Genomic DNA, 19,521 nt, shown 5'->3' on the forward strand with positions numbered 1-19,521 from the left:
TTGAATGTGGGGGGTGGGGATATAGGGCAGGGGAGAGTAATGGGGGAAAATGGGGACAACTATAATTGAACAACATTAAAAAGAATCTATCTGGATGGAAGATTTCTAAACCTGAATTGTAGAAATGGTTGCATACCTGTATCTAAATTTACTAAAACTCATTAAACTATATACTTAAAATGAGTACATTTTATAAAATGCAAATCAAGCCTGTATGAAACTATTTTGGAGAGCATTATGCTAAGTGAAATAAGCCAGGCGGTGAGGGACAAATACCATATGATCTCACCTTTAACTGGAACATAATCAACAAAAGAAAAAAGCAAACAAAATATAACCAGAGACATTGAAATTAAGAACACTGTAACAATAGCCACAGGGGAGTGGGGAGGGGATAGTGAGGACAGTGGTCTATAGGAGCTACTATAAAGGACACAAGGACAAAATCAAGGGGGAGGGTAGAGGTGGGAGAGGGAGGTGGGACTGCCTAAAAATTACCTACATTTTAAATGATATAAAATATAGGTAATTCTAGGAAAAATCATTAATTAAAATTTTACCTGAAGACCATTTTTGGTGTATTGAAGCATAAAAAAACTCATTTTAATTAAGAATTAAAAAATGTTTCTGGCATTCATAGAGGGTTTGCATTTCTAGGTTTGAAATGGTAGAAGTCTGTTAATAAAATCTAAAAACTTCATTCAAGAATGATGAAATGAAATACAGCATGATTTTTCCATGAATACTTAAAAGATTCTCACTAGTTCTTCAAAATATACCAAAACAAAAATGCACTGATGATTGAACACCTATAGCAAACTGAATTCTAAAGCATGTTTATCCACTTTTCTGACCACTCATATTTCAAGTAGAACAAGCTTCTTACTCAAGATTAAATGTCAAGAAGGCTGGGAAATATTAAAACATGGACTAAGGAAAACACTGATTTTATCTTGTAGTGAATTCCCCTAAAGGTTTCATTTTAAAGACAAGTCATACACAATTATGCAAGAACCATTGTTAGCCAAGAGATATTATTGTTTGGTGTGGCAATTTTGGCTATATTTCTACATTTAAAAAGCTGACAGTGAGTGTTCCAATCTCTGTGAATTACCAAAGATGATCACTAAGTCATGACTTCATGATCATCTGTGAAATAGAGAAATAAATCTTTATAGAAGAACTAAACATAATCAGCTCAAAAACAAAGCAAAATAAACAGAGGAATTTATTCTTAACTGTAAGAAAAACTCAAGCTGGAGCTCAGGCTACTAACAGAAAGCATATCGTGACTTTAAAGTAAAGAAAATTAAATTCCATCAGTAGATGAGTGGATAAAACAACTATGGGACATTTACACAGTGGAATACTACTCAGCCATAAAAAAAGAAGAAAATTTTACCCTTTGCGACAGTATGGATGGACCTGAAGAACACTATGCTAAGTGAAATAAGGCAGTCAAAGAAAGACAAATACCATATGATTTCACTTACATATGTAAAATCTAATGAACAAACTGAACTAATAGGCAGACTAGAGACAGACACATAGAGAGCACAATGACAGCCAAGGGTGGGGAGGGTAGGGGTGGGATCGAGGAAAAAAGACTCATGGACATGGACAACAGTGTGGTGATTGCGGGGTTGGGGGAGGTTAAGAATAAGAAATGGAGAAGCCAAAGAACTTATAGGTATGATCCATGGACATGAACTAAGGGGGAATGCTATAGGAGGTACCAGGTAGAGCAGGATAAAAGGGAGAAAAAAGAATGGGACAACTGTAATAGCATAATCAATAAAATATACTTAAAAAATATAAAATCCTTGGCTCATCAATGAAAGGCTATTACAGAAACTATCCTACTTAGTTCTTAAAAGTTAAACAATTTTCTTAAAGCACATGGATAATACAATGCTTATACCTCTTTCTAGTGTAAAGGTTTATGGTCCTATAAGAAATTATTCTTTGTATGCTTTCAAACAAAAGCATTACATTTATGAAAAGGTTACTGATGGTTAAGAAATACTAAACAAATTAGAAGCTAATAAGGAAAGATAAAATGTTAAGAAACTAAGCAAATTGGAAAGGCCTTACTGTTTCTCATCACTGCTGAACCTGAACGGCAGTTTGTAACAAGAGATGCCCAGTAAGAGCAGTGAGCGTTTGAGAGGAAATAATACCCAACAACCATGCGGTATCTAAGAAGAGGTTAGTTCAATCATTGTCTTAGATAAGGCAAAAGACTTCACAAAAATCTTATTTTTCTCCTCAAAGAAAAATTTTTTTCTTTAGCACCTGTTAAAGAAGAAACAACAGACCAGAAATGGAGTCACTTGAGCTAAGTCCCATATCAACAAACCAACAAATGGCAGTTTCAGCCTCTCCCAGGAGTGGAATTTTAAACCAATCACCTGGAATTTTTCTGATCAACACCAGTGAGGTAATCTGCCAGATAAGACCCCTGAAGTCCCTGTCCCCTATGGGAAGGTGACCCTTTCTGAAATAATCCTTTTGTCTGTAATTTCCTCCCCAACTTTTGCCTATAGGGGCCTTTCATCTTGTACAGCTCCTCTGAACTCCTTGCTGGTTGCTCAATGGGATGCTGCCCAATTCATAAACTGTTCAATGAAAACAATTACATCGTCAAATTTATTTAGTTGAATTTTTAAATATACCCTGACTTTTATGCCTTAAACGCTTTAAAGGTTTTCAGTAATATAAAAAGATATCTCATTAATCCCTTCAAAATAGAATGGTTTTGAGAGGTATTTCAGGAACAATCAGAATTAGGAGTTTATGCTAAAAATAAGAGGAAAGGATAAACTTTCACTATAAATAGTAAAATAAACTTCTATAAATAATACTTTTGAACACCCTTAATGATGTTACTGTACAAAGTTATATATAAAGTGATTTGTAAACTTCCAAGTATAGACTAATTTGGCAAAACCATATAACACTGCAAGAAAGACAAGGTGTGAAAAACAGCAGAATGCAGGTTAAAAATAGACAAATAAACCATGTATTGGAAATAAACAGTAGACCTACCAACTGTGATTCATCTCTGAGGCTTTTCCTCTGGGAAAGTCTGCTGTTTCATTCAAGTCAATATTTTAAATTGGAGGAAAAAAGGCAATTTGTTGGGCTTCGATTTTATTTTTGTTAAGAAATGTAAGAACGTGGTGTTTGAAAATAAATCTTATTTGAATGGAAGCTCCATGGAAATTGGAGTTTTATGAATTAAAATCATTTTTCCCTAGCATCCTACCTCTTAAGCCTTAAACATTCAAGTCTTTCAATTATATTAAAAGATATTTCATTGATGTCTTCAAAGTAGAATAAGAAATAAACTTTCTTTTTTTAGATTTTATTTATTTATTTTTAGAGAGAGGGGAAGGGAAGGAGAAAGAGAGGGAGAGAAACATTAATGTGTGGTTGCCTCTCACTTGCCCCCCGCTGGGGACCTGGCCCGCAACCCAGGCATGTGCCCTGACTGGGAATCGAACCAGCAACCCTTTGGTTTGCAGGCCTGTGCTCAATCCACTGAGCTACATCAGCCAGGGTAAGAAATAAACTTTGAATAAATAAAAATTTTACAGAGCAATTTGAATTATGAAGGACAAAAACAAAAAAAAATGGTGCTCTTTAAGAATTTGAAGAGAAATACCAAAATGCAAATAAATGCTTATATATGCTTCATTCCTAAGGATCACTTCCTCAAAATCCTTAAGAATTAGTCAGCATTCAATAGGAGATGTAGCATGACAAAGGAACGAGGAAAAGGAAAAATAAGAAGGACTTTGGTATCAGACAAAAATAGATTTAAACTATAATTTTCATACTAGATGAATGACTTCAGGCAAGTTACTTAAGATTTCATATATAAAATGGGGATAATGAAACCTGCTTTGTGAGATTTCAATGAGTTGACATTCGTAAAGTATCTAGTTCAGTATCCACAGTTAAAGAGTTTTGCTTATTTTCTTTTCCTTTCTCCCCTTTTAAGTGACATAGAATAAAAATTGCAATAAAACCCTATCATACTGCTGTCCATACAAGTTCTCTCCAAAATGTAATAAACTTTTAATGCCAAAAATTTATTGCTTTAAAAAAATTAAGTCAGTTGTTTTGCATCAAAATAACCATATTTAACTGACAGAATTATACCATATTATATAGCAAAAGAATAAACTAAGGTTATAGTCAATACTTGATTGCAGTGGCCATTTTAAATGCTCCATATTAAAGGAAATCTATACTGACAAATCAAAATATTAAGAATTTTTGGTATACAGCATGGCTATAGAACTTTAAGTACTTAAGTTATAAGTTCTTCTAAAGCAAACAAATATAAAAAAGACAAAACATATTCTTAACCTTATATGAAGAGAGCATAAAGATAGATTAGTTCTGTTCTAGAACTTAAAATAAAACATGCCCTGGATGGTGTGGCTCAGTGCACTGAGCATCAGCTTATGAACCAAAGGGTCGCTGGTTTGATTTCCAGTCAGGGCACATGCCAGGTCCCCATTACAGGGTGTGTGAGAGGCAACCACACATTGATGTTTCTCTCCCTCTCTTTCTCCCTCCCTTCCCCTCGGTCTAAAATAATAGATACAATCTTTAAAAAAAAACAAAAACAATTAACTAAATTCATCTAGAGAAGAGTAAGGCCAGTAAGGGACATCAGAATCACCAACAGTAGCAGCTTCATGATTCCTTTCTAAAATACTCCCTTAAGGCGTTTTCCTTTTTCCAGACTTACTCTTCTCTAATCTTTCCCGGCACTGTAGACCACGGAATCTTCAAAATTCACAGATCTCTACACAACAACCCTAAATAGTTCTCCACTGCCTTCAGCATTAAGTCCAAATTCCTTAGCATGACAAAGAATTTTTTCTTTTTACTCCATCTTCATCTTTCCTTTTAAAAGCGTAAACTATTAAAAGCATCATTATTATACAAAAGTTAGCTTGGAGCTGAACTTTTCTATGAAAGGTTTTCAGAATATAAAGTTCAGTTTTCTTTTTTCAATTTACAAAGAGTCTCAGTTGAAGATTTTTAAGTTATCACGAGGTTTTCTTTTTTCCCAACAAGTACATATTTCATTTTTATGGTCAAAATGTTAAGTGGCATTTGCTTTAATTTCTCATTGTGATATGATATAACACAAAATAAGCATTTTGAGAACCTTTGCAGCAATAGAAGCCAAACAAATGATTTAAATTGTTTCTTCAGGTTTTTGTCACCTGAAATACCACTGATTGACTTCATGGATTACTATGTGTGTGTTTACATGTATTTTTGTGTGTGTCTCTACCTGTCCAATCCTTTTATAAGAAAACATGAAATAATGTTATATTCAAAGTGGTATCCAAGAAGAATTACTTATGAAACACTGGCAAGATTTTACCTGTCCAACCAGGCAAGAAGACTCTTAGCTGCTCCAATCAGATCCACAACTGAAGTCAGAAAATCGTTTGGCAATTTTCGACTGGTTCTCCCATCATAATGGCCACTCCTTCTCCTCCCTGTTATAAAATTTTGTAGATTTTTGGCAGAGGCATTCAACTTGTGAGAAAGGGTTTTTAGATTTTCTGTTTCCAAGCCATAATTCTGAATTGTAAAAAAGAGAGAACAACATACTTAAAGTCAATATTTCATTCATTCATTAAAATATTTACTAAGTACTTTAGTATGTACAGGCAATGGAACTAGTCTTAAAAGTCACAAACAAATTAAGGTGGGATTCCTGGTCTACCAGAACCCACAGTAAAATGAGAATTTGGGGAAATGTCAGATAAATTACAATACAACGTATTAAGTACTAATATGAACACAGAAAGATGAGGGCATTATATCTTGAAACTATATCACCCAAGACAGAAAGATTATAAGGATTCATAAGTGTTTTTTAACCCAAACCTAAGTTCATTTACATGTGAAATTCATTATTGTCAACAATTATTTTTCAGTATCTATTAGCATATGCATAGTCATGACTGCAGGTACTAGGAAAAATTCTGCTTCCTCAAAGTGAGCAAAGTAAACACAACCCAACAATAAAAAGAAGAGATAGACTGTAATATACCTTTTTCCATGTCTTCTCTATAATGACTGACAGAGTTTCTGTTATAATATGGTACCAGGAAATACTCTGCTTCCTCAGGCAAACCAATAGACTTTCTCCTTTATGTAATACAAATTATGAAATTAAACTTATTTTTATTTTTGTCCAGGTTGCATTAGTTCACAGTCAAATGTGAAACACATCTAAGGTAACCCTAGTGACTTTTTGGTATGTGTATTTGTTTTCTTTTTTCCTTTGGTCTTGCTTGTAAATTTCTAATGATGTTTATTATTTTACCCAAAATATTTTGTCTACCAATTGTTTTAGACAGGGGTTATAAGAATAAATGCAAATAAGCTTTTCTATCATATTCATTAGCAAAATATTATAGGATTCCCTCAAGCAAACTTTAGGAAAAGATTTTGTAAGTTATAATAAAATTTTAAAACAGCTAATTATGAGTTGTAAAACACCTCTAAGAAAGGCTGATTAACCTGATCAAAGGATGACCTTGGTCAAACTATTTAGCATTATATACATTACTGTCCTGTGTAAAATTTAAATTATTATCACTTCACAGAAAATTATAAGACCCAAAGAATATTAAATAGCCTCTCAGGCCCAAACAAATGCTAAATTTGATTTACCCTCCTTTTATAGTTGATGACAGTAAGGCAGAGTAGATTTTCTCATTTGCTTAAAGAGCTCAGAGTTTAGAGCCCAGTCCAGAATGGGACAAGTCACCAGGCTGCCTGGTGACAACAAAGGAAGCCAAATGGAAGATAAAATACTGAGGGAGTGAAAAGGGAGGCAAATAACACATGAATTTAGCTATATTATTAAGTCAACAACCACTTGGTATCTAGTTTACATATAATTTAGGTTAATGTTTTTCCATAGTAATTCAAGAAAAAAGAACACTTGGAGGAGATAAAAGAAAGAACTAGAGAGGATTTAGATGCCTAAATATTAAATACCCCATTATGTTAATTAAGTATGTTGCCAGTAAAGATTTAATAGTGATAAAAGTCTAATTGTTCTTGCTGAGAATTTACAGTTTTCATTAAAAGAACACTCTTTTTTGGAGCCATGGATTTGCTTTTTAAATCATAGTATATTAAATTTTCACTGCTTAATTTAAACTGCAATATTCTTCCCTCAAGTTAAAACATTAGGCTTACACAAATAAAACAACATTCTAATCAAATTCTATTGCATCTGAGTATGGATTATCTGTGAAACCTTTGAGAGATTTTATTTTCTGCAGTTTGTCACTATATTAAGAAGGAAATCCTTTCATGAATGTATAAAAGATTCTAATGACTAGACAGAACAATTTGTAGTTATGTCAAGTAGATGTAAATATGACCTCTGTCCAGAAAAAGTCCAGCCATTATTAATATAACAAGAATGGTTTGCCTGACATTGATATAACTTAGCAGCCAAGGAGAGTGGACTGGAATGCACATGTGAGAACAAAGACAACTTCACTGTAGTAGCCAGTGAGGGCAGTAGACACCACTGAGTGAGCATGTGACTAGACAGAACAATTTTTAGTTTTATCAATTAAACGTAGTATATCTCAAGTCCTTAAAAATATTTTTGGAAGTTTTTTCTTGTGTTAAAGGATTTCCCCTGAAGTATAACAGTGTTTGCACTTTTCGTTTTTGTGTATTAATGAATTTAATGAGGAAATGTTTATTTATAATCAATTTATAGTAATTTCTTAGAGAAGCTCACATCATAATTGCTTATTAGAGAGGAATCTAATCAATCAACCAGGTAATAGTTTCACTCTGCAGCCACAGCCTCCATAAAAGATTAATTTTTGATAGACTATATATATCTATCTATGTAGCATCTCAAATATTTTATTAGAAAATGTAAAATAATGTTAAAACAATAATACAAGTCTTCTTATAAATTAAAATCTGAAGGCAAAGTAGAAAATACTTTGAAGCCTTTTAAATTTAAAATAATACTAAAATTATTTTAATATAACTCAAGAATTAGGAAATAGAAAAATCTTCTGGACAAAACCTGGAAGGGTACCCTGAGAAGGCCTCCAAACTTGGGAACCTACTGAAAAAAATACCCTATGTGGAGTAGAGGTAGAAAACGAAGACAAAGGAATATGGAGGCAAGAAGAGACAAAAGATATGTAATAGAAAATAGAAAGGGGGGAAATTCTTAAAACTCACCCTAGTTAACAAATGTAAGTAAATTGATAATTCAAAACCATTTTTTTTAAATTCAAGAAGAGTTATAAAAGTAAGTTAGAAGCTAATCTGCATACAAAGGCTTTTTTGTGGTGCTATTTTAAGAAAAGGGATGAATTAAGTGATCTCCTGAGTTAATTTTATCATCACAATTCTCAATTGTAAGTACTTCAAAATAAATTACTGTCAACACAAGTATCTTCTTGTTATTTCTTTCATGAAAGGTGATTGTTTGTTGTGACTCACTAAGTCACCAGTAAATCACACTCCCCTGCCTACCATGTAAAGAAGCGTCAAGTAAATGAAGCAACCCTTTGTTTTTGGCCAGAGGTATGTACTACCTGAACTCTGTAAAAATGTAGGTTTATTCATTACAGGCTGGCTTTTCACTGGATATGCATGGGAAAACTAGGCATTACTATTCTTATAGAGACGACTATATCAAGAAAACAAAAGCTTGGACATACAATGTACTCAGCTATTTTCTTTGTGTTATGTTATCTGTTTGTTCAAATACTTGGCCAATAACATGTCTGCCAGGAATCAGTTTTAACTCTAGACTAATTCAACATAGCCTGTCCAATCTTAAGGAACTGGTGCTAAGTTCATACTATTCTTCTCTTTCAATTATATGCATGAAAAAACACACAAAAGAAAGAAAGGAACACACTTATTATTTTAGAAAATCGAGATGTCTATGTCTTCACTAGTGGCAAATTCTCATTAAACACATAACTAAAAACCTCAATATTGGTACTATATATTTTACAATGTCAATGCTATTTTATTCAGAGCTCTTCATTTGAATGTAGCATATAGCAGGTGTTTAGGTTTTATAATACATTGCTTTATAAATGAGTAAGTTCTTTTTTAAAAAAATTATTTATTCATTTTTATTCGGTTACAATAAATGAGTAAGTTCTAGAAGGATTGCTCTAAGGAAGTTTTTTTAAGAAACAAATTGGATAAATGAACCAAGCAATTATGGTGCAAGGAAACAAATCCTAGCAATTGCAGACAACAAAATTTTCCTTCAAAATGCCTATTATATGAAAAGTACATGAAGAATGAAATGAAAACAGTTTTTATCTTGTCATAAATGATTCACTATAGTTCCCAATAAAAAGTTTATTGTCAGAACAGAAATTAAGGACTATACGTTAAACTGTATATATTTTATTTATGCTTTATTATTTCAGTTAGTATACTGTGCTCAGTTTTTAAGCATATTAAATGATAGCATAACAGCTTGAAAGAGTTACTACACCTCCAAATCATGAACAAGTTCATTCCTTCTAGAACATGATACAAACAATATAGTTGGTACTTAATAAATGTATATTTGAATGTATGAACAAGTTACTAAATAGACCTTTTGTTTTCATCAGCTGCCATACATTTATTCCCCAGCAGGAATAACTTTAAGACACAGCAGATGAAAATATTACAAAGCTTAAAATAAAGAAAGGAATTTGGTAATTACTCTGTGTCTTCCCTATACTAAGAACAGAATCTTCAGAGTCAGAGGCTGTGTAAGCAAGAGAAAAAGTAACAGTTCTCTGGAGAAAGGCAGAGAAATTCATTCAGTAACATAACATTCATTTCATATCCTATATATGCTAAGCACTGGACAGGAAGCATACTGGAGGACAAAAAAATCTAAGCAAAGATTTAATATAATGTGGTACAAAGTGTAAGTTGCCTCTCATCCCATCACCTCCTACTCTGCACCAGCCAAATCAAAATTCTCATTTCTCTCTGAACACACTATACTCTTCCACAACTGTCTTTACATATGATATTTCTTCTGCCTAGATAAATTCTCCCCAACTTTTTTGTTTGGTGAACATCTATTCATCCTGGAAGTCCCAATGCAAACCCCACCTGCACTTTCCGAATCCCTTAGTAGTGTTCATCATTTCCTTATGCACTCCCCTGGGATTGTCTTTAAATCTATACTATCTTTTTTCTGGTGTTTGAAATTCAAGAATGTTTTATTATTTCTCCAAGTAAATGAAGTGACATTTTACAGCTTCTTTTATTGTTGACACTATTACATATGTGGGGAGTTGGGGGAACTGGATAAAAGAACATAAAAAGGTTAGCTAAAGAACATATATTCCTAGCCCTTGGGCACATACAATGGTGTGGTAAAGGCCATGGGAGGGGGATAGAGATGGGCAAAGGGGGATAGAATCTATATTATCTTTTAATGACTACTGTCTTTTTTATTAGACTGCATACATCTTGAGAGCATAGACTATGCCTTTTTCATCTTTGTATTCCCTTTGGTAGCACTGTTTGAACATGAATATGTAAAAGTTGAAAGAATAAATACAGTAAATATTAAAAAAACTACATAGGCCAGTAGAGACATTACAGTATCAAAGAGACAAGGCATAGTTCCCCATTCCGAATAGCAGAACTTCTGGTCTAGTCACCTGAGCTTGTCGATGAGGGATCTCACCTCCTGATTTTATAATGGAATATAGAAATAAATCAGAATTCACAGCTCAGTAATTTGATTTATATTCACTGGAAAACATTTCTTGCATAAACTGGAAGATATCTGCACTTTGAAATTGCTGATACATAACCACTAGGAAGCAGTGAAAAGGAAGTTTAATATTTGATCTCTCTGGGGAATGTGAGCAATTTATTGCTAAATAAACACAAAAGAATGAATTTAGTGTTTTGATTTATCTTTTTTTTCTGTGTTAACTTCCAGAACAGCTCAACCACATAATGAAGTTTTCCCAGAAAATGATGTAACACTACGGTGCTTAAACCACAACTGCAGAGGGATTAAAACTCAGCATGTGAAGGGATTTGCCATAGCTCCATGGCTCAAACACCAAAATGGTCTAGACATATGTCTTTGATGTCATCCTTTTAAGTAAGTTTAGGTCAGCAGAGCTTGTTCATGGGCCAAACTCCAAAGCCTACAGGTCCAGACTCTCTGTAGGTAACACTGCAATCATCAATCTTTCCTTCTTTGAACTGGCAGTGCAGGAGTCTAGCACATGAGTGGTTCATCTATGTGGAGCACTGCTTATGAGACATACACCCTGGACTTCAAACTCTGACACACATAACTATTGACGTTATAGAAGATGTGGCAAACAGGGGACTGCTAGACTAGTTGCTAATTTCCAAGATGCTTCTATTGCACCTTCATGGACATTCAGACTCAGTTTTGGAGAGTAATATGTAAAAACACTGCAGACCTTTAACTTACCCCAAGTACTGGTTTATTTCAGGCATGATTTCTGTGATTTCATTCATATAAGGGAGAGAGTGTACATGTGTGTTCTGGTCTGAATTGACTTCTCTTATCTCAGGAATAGGGAAATAAAATGATCCTCAAACTAGCATGTGAAAAATGTGTCGAGTCTCTTTCATTACCACTTTCAAAAAATATTTATTCAGCATCCACTCTTGCTAGGCATTTGTATTACACTCTGGGTGTTCAATAAAGACAGTCACTTTTCCCACATAGTTTACAGTCTAGTGAAAGGAATAGACATTACACCGATAAACATCCATATAAATATATAATTACAAGATGACAGGAGGGTTAAAAAAGATTAACAATAGGAGGTTAATTTTAGATTGGACAAGGGTGAGGAAGTGATCAGGAAATATCTCTTTGAAGAAACGACAAAGTAAAACTGAAATATTTGCATAAGAAGTGCTATTCAACCAATAATGGTATCAGATTCTACTCTTCTTAGAAACTGCTTTCCGTCAAGTCTTTTTTTTTCTTGCTTATTCTATTTGCTTTTTGTTAAATTTGATGACATTATTGATGTTCCTTAATGAAAACAATACTCCCCATCAGTTTTGTGACAACTCTTTTATAGGTGTCTCCACGCTTTTCTGACCACTCTATAAGCATCGTCTGCAGCCTCCTCTTCTTCCTACTCAGCTCAAGTGTCAATCTGTGTCTTTTTTCTTTATATTCTGCAGGACCTCCTTGAATGATCTCTTCTCTACAGATTCAATCCCTATATCCTGGAGACTCCAAAATCTATAGCTTCAACAACTTCTCAAGTACAAATTCATTGATTTCTCTTGCCTAATTATGCATTGCTCTTTCAACATACAAAAGTAATCATACAAGATATTCATTGGATGTATACATAAAGAACACATAAGTAATTTGATTATTTTAAGAGTGATTTTCCTAAAATAGGATTATTATTTATGATCCTAAACCAAAAATTTTAGAAAGGAATTGATTTTATAACTGATTATACACAACTGGATATCCTAAATGCAGCTATGAAAATTCCTTTGGTGACCTCCCACTTAATTTTCTCAAGTAGCTAAAGGGAATGTCACCAGGTAAGTTATAAATCTCTTTAATTTGTAATTTGGCACTGTATACTATAGCAGCTTCAATGAAGGAGGAAACTATCACACTAAGTTGGTTGAGAATTACGGGATTTTTTTTTCTACTTGCATTTAAATTAGTTTTAAGAAGAGAAGGAAAGAAGGAAGGAAACAAAAAGAGAAGAAATAAAAGAAATTAAAAGGGAGAAAAAACAAGAAAAAAATGAAGTTTCCCTTCCTGCCCATTTTATGTACTTACCAGTGCACACAGAAGGTCAACTGCTTCCAAGATCAGTTCCTGATGGCCAATGCGACTGACCCCCAGATCTTCCAGCTCCTGATGTGTAATGCGCAGCAGCTGGTCCCCACTGATCTTCTCCCTCTCAAAGTTCTTAATATACTGCTGCAAACAGTCATCAAGACCTACAAAAGAAAGAAATATGGAAGACCAGAATTAAAAAAAGTGGAAGCAAACAAATAGGAAAAATAAAACAAGAAAAGCACCACACACAAGAATAAATTCAAAATGGATCAGAGACTTAAATGTTCAACCCAAAACTATAAAAATCCTAGAATAAAACATAGGCTGCAAAATCTCAAATATTGCCTGTAGAAATTTTTTATCGGATATCTCTCTCCCAGACAAGGGAAACAAAAGAAAAATAAGCAAATGGGACTACATCAAACTAAAAAGTTTTTGCACAGCAAAGGAAATCATCAACAGAATAAAAAGAAAACCCACAGAATGGGAGAACATATCCACCAATACATCTGATAAGGGGTTAATATCCAAAATTTACAAAGTAATTACAAAAGTCAACACCAAAAACAAACAACCAATTAAAAAATGGGCAAAGGACCTGAAGAGACACTTCTCCAAGGAGGACATACAGAGGGCCAATAGACATATGAAAAGATGCCCAATGTCACTAATCATCAGAGCAATGTAAATTAAAACCACTATGAGACATCACTCACACCTGTCAGAATGGCTATCATTCAATAAATCAACAAACAAAAAGTGCTGGCGAGGATGTGGAGACAGGGGAAACCTTTTGTCTTGTTGGTGGGAATGCAGACTGGTGCAGCCATTGTGGAAGGCAATATGGAAATACTTCAAAAAATTAAAAATGGATCTGCCTTTTGACTCCGTGATTCCATTTCTGGGAATATGTCCTAAGGAACCCAAAACACGAATTTGAAACAACATAAGCATCCCTATGTTCATTGCAGTGTTATTTACAGTTGCCAAGATATGGAAGCACCCTAAGTGTCCATCAGTAGATGACTGGATAAAACAACTATGTGACACTTACACAACAGAATTCTACTTGGCCATTACAAAAAAGGAAAATTTTACCCTTTGTAATAGTGTGGATGGACCTGGAGAACATTATGCTAAGTGAAATAAGCCAGTCAGAGAAAGGCAAATACCATATGATTTCACTCATATATGGAATCTAATGAACAAACTGAACTAATAAGCAAAATAGAGACAGACTCATAGATGGAGACCAGATGACAGCTAGTGTAGGGGGGAAGTCAGGGGGTGGAGGGGTTGAGCAAAAAGGAAAAAGGACTCATAGACATGGACAACAGTGTGGTAATTGCTAGGGGGAGAGGACTGTAAGGGTACTAACTGGTAATGGGAAAAATACAATAAATATAAAACTTAAAAAAGTAAACATAGCAAGTAAATTTTGATCCACACTCTAAATGTCACAAATTTACCATGAAGAAAATTGTGTGCTTGTCAATTGAAAACATTAAATAAAATATACACTATTTTATCTAAGACCATGTCTTAAAACAGTTGAAAAGAAGGCTTGAAATCATTACTACAACACGTCTCTGACTTTTTCAGTAAATTATACCGCTTTCTACCATCTGCAAGGATGAGGAATGAACAAAAAATCATGGACCTAAAAAGAGGTTCTAAAAATAATGAAACATTTACAAAATGGTGACATTTGAGAGATATTCTAAGGATGCACAAATTTTCAGGATGTCAATGATATTATAGAAGAATGATGAAATAAAATGAATAAATCCACTATCGAGTGGGAGATATGGAATATGCACACTATTATACTTAATATTCAAAATCTTAAAATCACTCCCTTACTGGTGTGGCTTATTGGGTCGAGTAGTTCTGGCAAACTGAAAGGTCTCTGGTTTGATTCCAGGTCAGGGAACATGCCTGAGTTGCAGACCAGGTCCCTGGTTGGGGACGTGCAGGAGGCAAGGGGTCAATGTTTCCCTCACACATTGATGTTTCTCTCCCTCTGCTTTCTTTCTCCCTTCCTACTCTCTAAAAATTCAATAAATAAAATCTTTTAAACAAATCTTAAAAACCTACTTAAAATGGGTGTTAGAGGAGGTCTATTGATACTGCAGGAAATTTTTACTTTATACATCATTCTGTACATAACACATGTACTCTTATCTAAAAATAGAACACCCTAATATTTACAGCAAAAACATAAAAATGTAAATTCATTCATTAGCGGTCTGTTGCCACTCACTATTCACTGTAAAGAACAAAGATCAGCAAACGTGGATTTGTGAGGACTTGTGTCCCTTCTGCAAGACAGGGTTAGGAAATTGAAACAAACATGCATCAATCCGATATCTTTTTGCTCCCTTAAATACATGAATAATTCAAGGCAAAAGATCTTACATTTAAGCTAGTTTACAGTCCTCTTTTTTCACTGACACTACTTTTTTCCAGGTCATCAATGACCAATAACACCATATTCAACTGCCTCATTTCCAATCTCATTCTCCCTAAGCAACTTATTTATCTATTTGTACCACTGTTTTTTTTCCAGTCTCAGAACCATCTTGAATGACTCCCCAATTTAATCTCTTATCTTGTCAGTTAGTGAGAAACATAATTTCTTCATTCAAAATAGCTCTTGCTTTGCCCTTTCATTTCTGATCTCACTGTCACCAGCTTAGTCATGCTGTACAGTCTGCCTTGATGCCTACGTGCTCCTCCTGACATGAGTCTGCCCAGTCTATTACTGTCACATCTCTAAATATGCTCTTTGATCGAGTCACTTCCTGATTCAAAAACTTCAATGACTCCTCCTGCCAAAATGTTAAAATTCAAAGATCTTTAATTTTTTTTAACTTTTAAGGCTTTTATAGGGGGGGAGGGAGTGTTGGATGTCAATGTCAAATAGCATTCAGGTATTAATTGTGACATCTACTATAGACAGTAAAAGAATTTTCTATAACAAAAACAACCAGAAGGTATATATAACCATGCTTTTCTTATGTACAAAGGACAGTATATATAATGGTAAATAATCTAGCAAAAGGCAATTTGTATTTAAGATCTAGTGGTATTTCTTAAACCATTTAAAAATGATAAAATTCAGTAGCATTTCAACAATAAGTAAATTTTACTGTATTCTAATTATTGGAAAACTGGCTGACCCATGTAAATGTACAGGCTACTTAGATACCCAGAATATTTAATAAATCATATTCCTGAAGAATTCAAGAAAAATTAGATCTTGCTATAGAACCTATGTAGTTAAAATTTTCTTTCTAAAATTCCCACATAGTTTTGGGATGATATAGCTATATAAATTCTTGATTTAATTCAGACAAGAGCTGGTCATCATTGTGCTTTTTCTGTACTCGGCTTTACATTTTGTTCAACCAAAAAAAAAAAAAAAGAAAAAAGAAAAAGTTTTCTTCAAAACCATCTGTCACTAGACAATTCTAAGTTCCAATAAAAATAGGCAATAACTGCTTTAACAAGTGAGATATAATGTAAAAAAGAACAACAAATTGTGAGGCATCCATACCATGGAGTACTATACAGCAATAAAAAAGGAACTATTGATATACACAAAAACTTGGATAGATCTCAAGGGTGTTATGCTGAGAGAAAACGGCCAATGTGAAAGAAGCTATACTGAATGATTCATCCATATTACATATTGAAAAAGGCAAAACAATAGCAACAGAAAACAGATCACTAGTTACCAGGGACCGGGAATATAAAGAGATTGTGACTATAAACCAGCAGGAGGGAGTTTTGGGGGTGATTAAACTGTTTTGTATCCCAATTGTGGTGTTAGTTACATAAATCTATACATGTGTTGAAACTCATGAAACTGTTAACACCTAAAAAGTCCGTTTTATTCCATTAACTTAAATAATAAAATTTTTAAAATTACAAATGAATTGTAGGTTACATAACATTAGGAAAATACTATAAAACTAAAAATTTCCTTCTGACATTATTTTATCATAGTGTTTTACATAAAAGACCCAGGTCAGGGAAGAATTGTTTCTAGCATTCCACTCAGAAACTCTTTATTAAGTACCTACTAAGTTCGGGGCTGTGTGTACTAATGTATTTAACTACTTTTGAAAAGACTCCTTCACCCTGCTGATTGGCAAAGCTCAGAGGCTATAAACAGAATTCTGTCTGAGAAGGTATTTATGATGTAGAGTGAGCAGATTGGTGCATGCAGTAGGAAACCAATCACTGCCCTGTGGTCTCCAGAAAATTACTGGAAGGCCAAGCCCCACTGTACTTACAATCGCCATTTCTATTAGCCTCAGATCTAATTTTTTCTCTAACAATTTAATGTTGTCTTTAAGACAGAGAAAAAGAAAAACCTTGATTAGATGGTAATATATGAATTGTTCCAGTTTGCAAAACAATTCAGCCTCCCTACAACCTGTTACTGGTTCTTCATTTTAAACCAGAGTAAATTTTATCTGGTTTAAAACTCCACTCTCCTATTAAATGACCAAAAGAAAACAAATGTAAGGAAGAAAATTATATCAGCACTGAAACTAGGAGACAGTCCCAACCACATAGCAGATAACATTCAATGTTAAAAAATAAAAAAGTGCCAGAGAAAACTGTGTTCTGTATCAAACCAAAGCCAGAAACAGTAAAGAAAAAGACAGATTTGACTACATAAAATTGTTTGTTATCACATATCAAATCAGAATATTCACAAAAAGTACTTACAATATATACAGTGATATACTATATCAAGGCCAACTAAAGAGGGCAAAGTAACCCATAGACACACTATCAAATTTGTTTAAAACTGCTGAATTTTAAAATACTGATATATGGTAATATGAGGTAGCAACCTTTAAAAAGCAGTGGCATATTGCACAAAATAATGTTTTAACGGTTTCAGAGTTTTGTAATTTTTAAAATTTTGTATGCAGAACATGGTAAATCAGCTAGCTGATCAGTTTTTCTCGAAGTGATTTTTCAGGACAGCTCACAAAAAATTTTTAAATACTCTTTAAAGGGGGCTTCCAGCCAAGATGGAGGCGTAGGTAGACACACTGAGCCTCCTTGCACAAGCAAAAGAAGGGCAACAACAATTTAAAAACAAAAAAAACAAGCAGAATTGACAGAAAATGGAACCGCACGGAAGTCCGACCACCAAGGATATAAAGAAGAAAAATTTATCCAGACTGGTAGGAGGGGCGGAGACGGGCAGCTGGGGTGCACAGGACTTGGGGCAACGGCGGCCAGATCCAGAGAAGTAGCAGAGTGTGGGACGAACGGGGCAGGCAGTAACCCAGCGGCCCCACAATCGTGCATAGATAAACCGGAGGGAGGGCGGGGGAGCGAAGCAGACAAAGCAACCTAGGGCTCCAGCCCGGGAAATAAAGCCTCAAACCTCTGATTGAAAACACCCGTGGGGGTTCAGGCGTGGGGGTTCAGGCGGCAGCAGGAGAAACTCCCAGTCTCACAGGACAGGTCATTGGAGAGACCCACAGGGGCCTAGAGCGTGCACAAGCCCACCCATTCGGGAATCAGCACTAGAGGGGCCCAGTTTGATTGTGGGTAGCGGAGGGAGTACCTGAAATCAGGAAGAGAGTGAAGCAAGCTCCCTTGCTTCCTCCCAGCCCCGCCCCAACGTACAGCGTCACAGCGCAGCGACCAGCGACCAGCGTTACCCCACCCTGGTGAACACCTAAGGCTCCGCCCCTTTACGTAACAGGCACGCCAAGAGGAAAAAAAAAAAAAAAAAAAGGCCCAAATGAAAGAACAGATCAAAGCCCCAGAAATAAGCAGCAAACAGATAGCCAACCTATCAGATGCACAGTTTAAAACACTGGTAATTAGGATGCTCACAGAATTGGTTGAATTTGGTCGCAAATTAGATGAAAAAATGAAGGCTATGCTAAGAGAAACAAAGGAAAATGTACAGGGAACCAATAGTGATGCGAAGGAAACTGGGACTCAAATCAACGGTGTGGACCAGAAGGAAGAAACATCCAACCAGAAAAGAATGAAGAAATAAGAATTAAAAAAAATGAGGAGAGGCCTAGGAACCTCCAGGACATCTTTAAATGTTCCAACATCTGAATTATAGGGGTACCAGAAGGAGAAGGGGAAGAACAAAAAATTGAAAACTTATTTGAACAAATAATGAAGGAGAACTTCCCTCATCTGGCAAAGGAAATAGACTTCCAGGAAGTCCAGGAAGCTCAGGGAGTCCCAAAGAAGCTGGACCCAAGGAGGAACACACCAAGGCACATCATCATTACATTACCTAAGATTAAAAATAAAGAGAGAATCTTAGAAGCCCCAAGAAATAAGGACACAGTTACCTACAAAGGAGTTCCCATAAGACTGTCAGCTGATTTCTCCAAAGAGACCTTACAGGCAAGAAGGGGCTGGCAAGAAGTATTCCAAGTCATGAAAGGCAAGGACCTACATCCAAGATTACTGTATCCAGCAAAGCTATCATTTAGAATGGAATGGCAGATAAAGTACTTCTCAGATAAGGTCAAGTTCAAGGAGTTCATCATCACCAAGCCCTTATTATATGAAATGTTAAAGGGATTTATCTCAGAAAAAGAAGATAAAAAATATGAACAGTAAAAATGACA

The 19,521-nt window shown here is 34.8% G+C and overlaps 1 protein-coding gene across 4 annotated transcripts in view; it reads right to left on the minus strand.

Moving 5' to 3' along the window:
- Positions 1-19,521, minus strand: part of CNKSR2 (connector enhancer of kinase suppressor of Ras 2) — a 280,032-nt gene that overhangs the window by 206,560 nt on the left and 53,951 nt on the right. For all 4 annotated transcript variants that reach the window (XM_053917527.2, XM_053917526.2, XM_053917525.2 and 1 more), the window contains exons 2-3: positions 12,884-13,047; positions 5,414-5,616 (exon numbers count right to left, since the gene is read on the minus strand). In XM_053917527.2, the coding sequence (XP_053773502.1) occupies positions 5,414-5,616; positions 12,884-13,047 (367 nt within the window). The remainder of the gene's footprint in view (positions 1-5,413; positions 5,617-12,883; positions 13,048-19,521) is intronic.

This window comes from Desmodus rotundus, chromosome X (genome assembly GCF_022682495.2).
Source record: "Desmodus rotundus isolate HL8 chromosome X, HLdesRot8A.1, whole genome shotgun sequence".
NCBI lineage: Eukaryota > Metazoa > Chordata > Mammalia > Chiroptera > Phyllostomidae > Desmodus > Desmodus rotundus.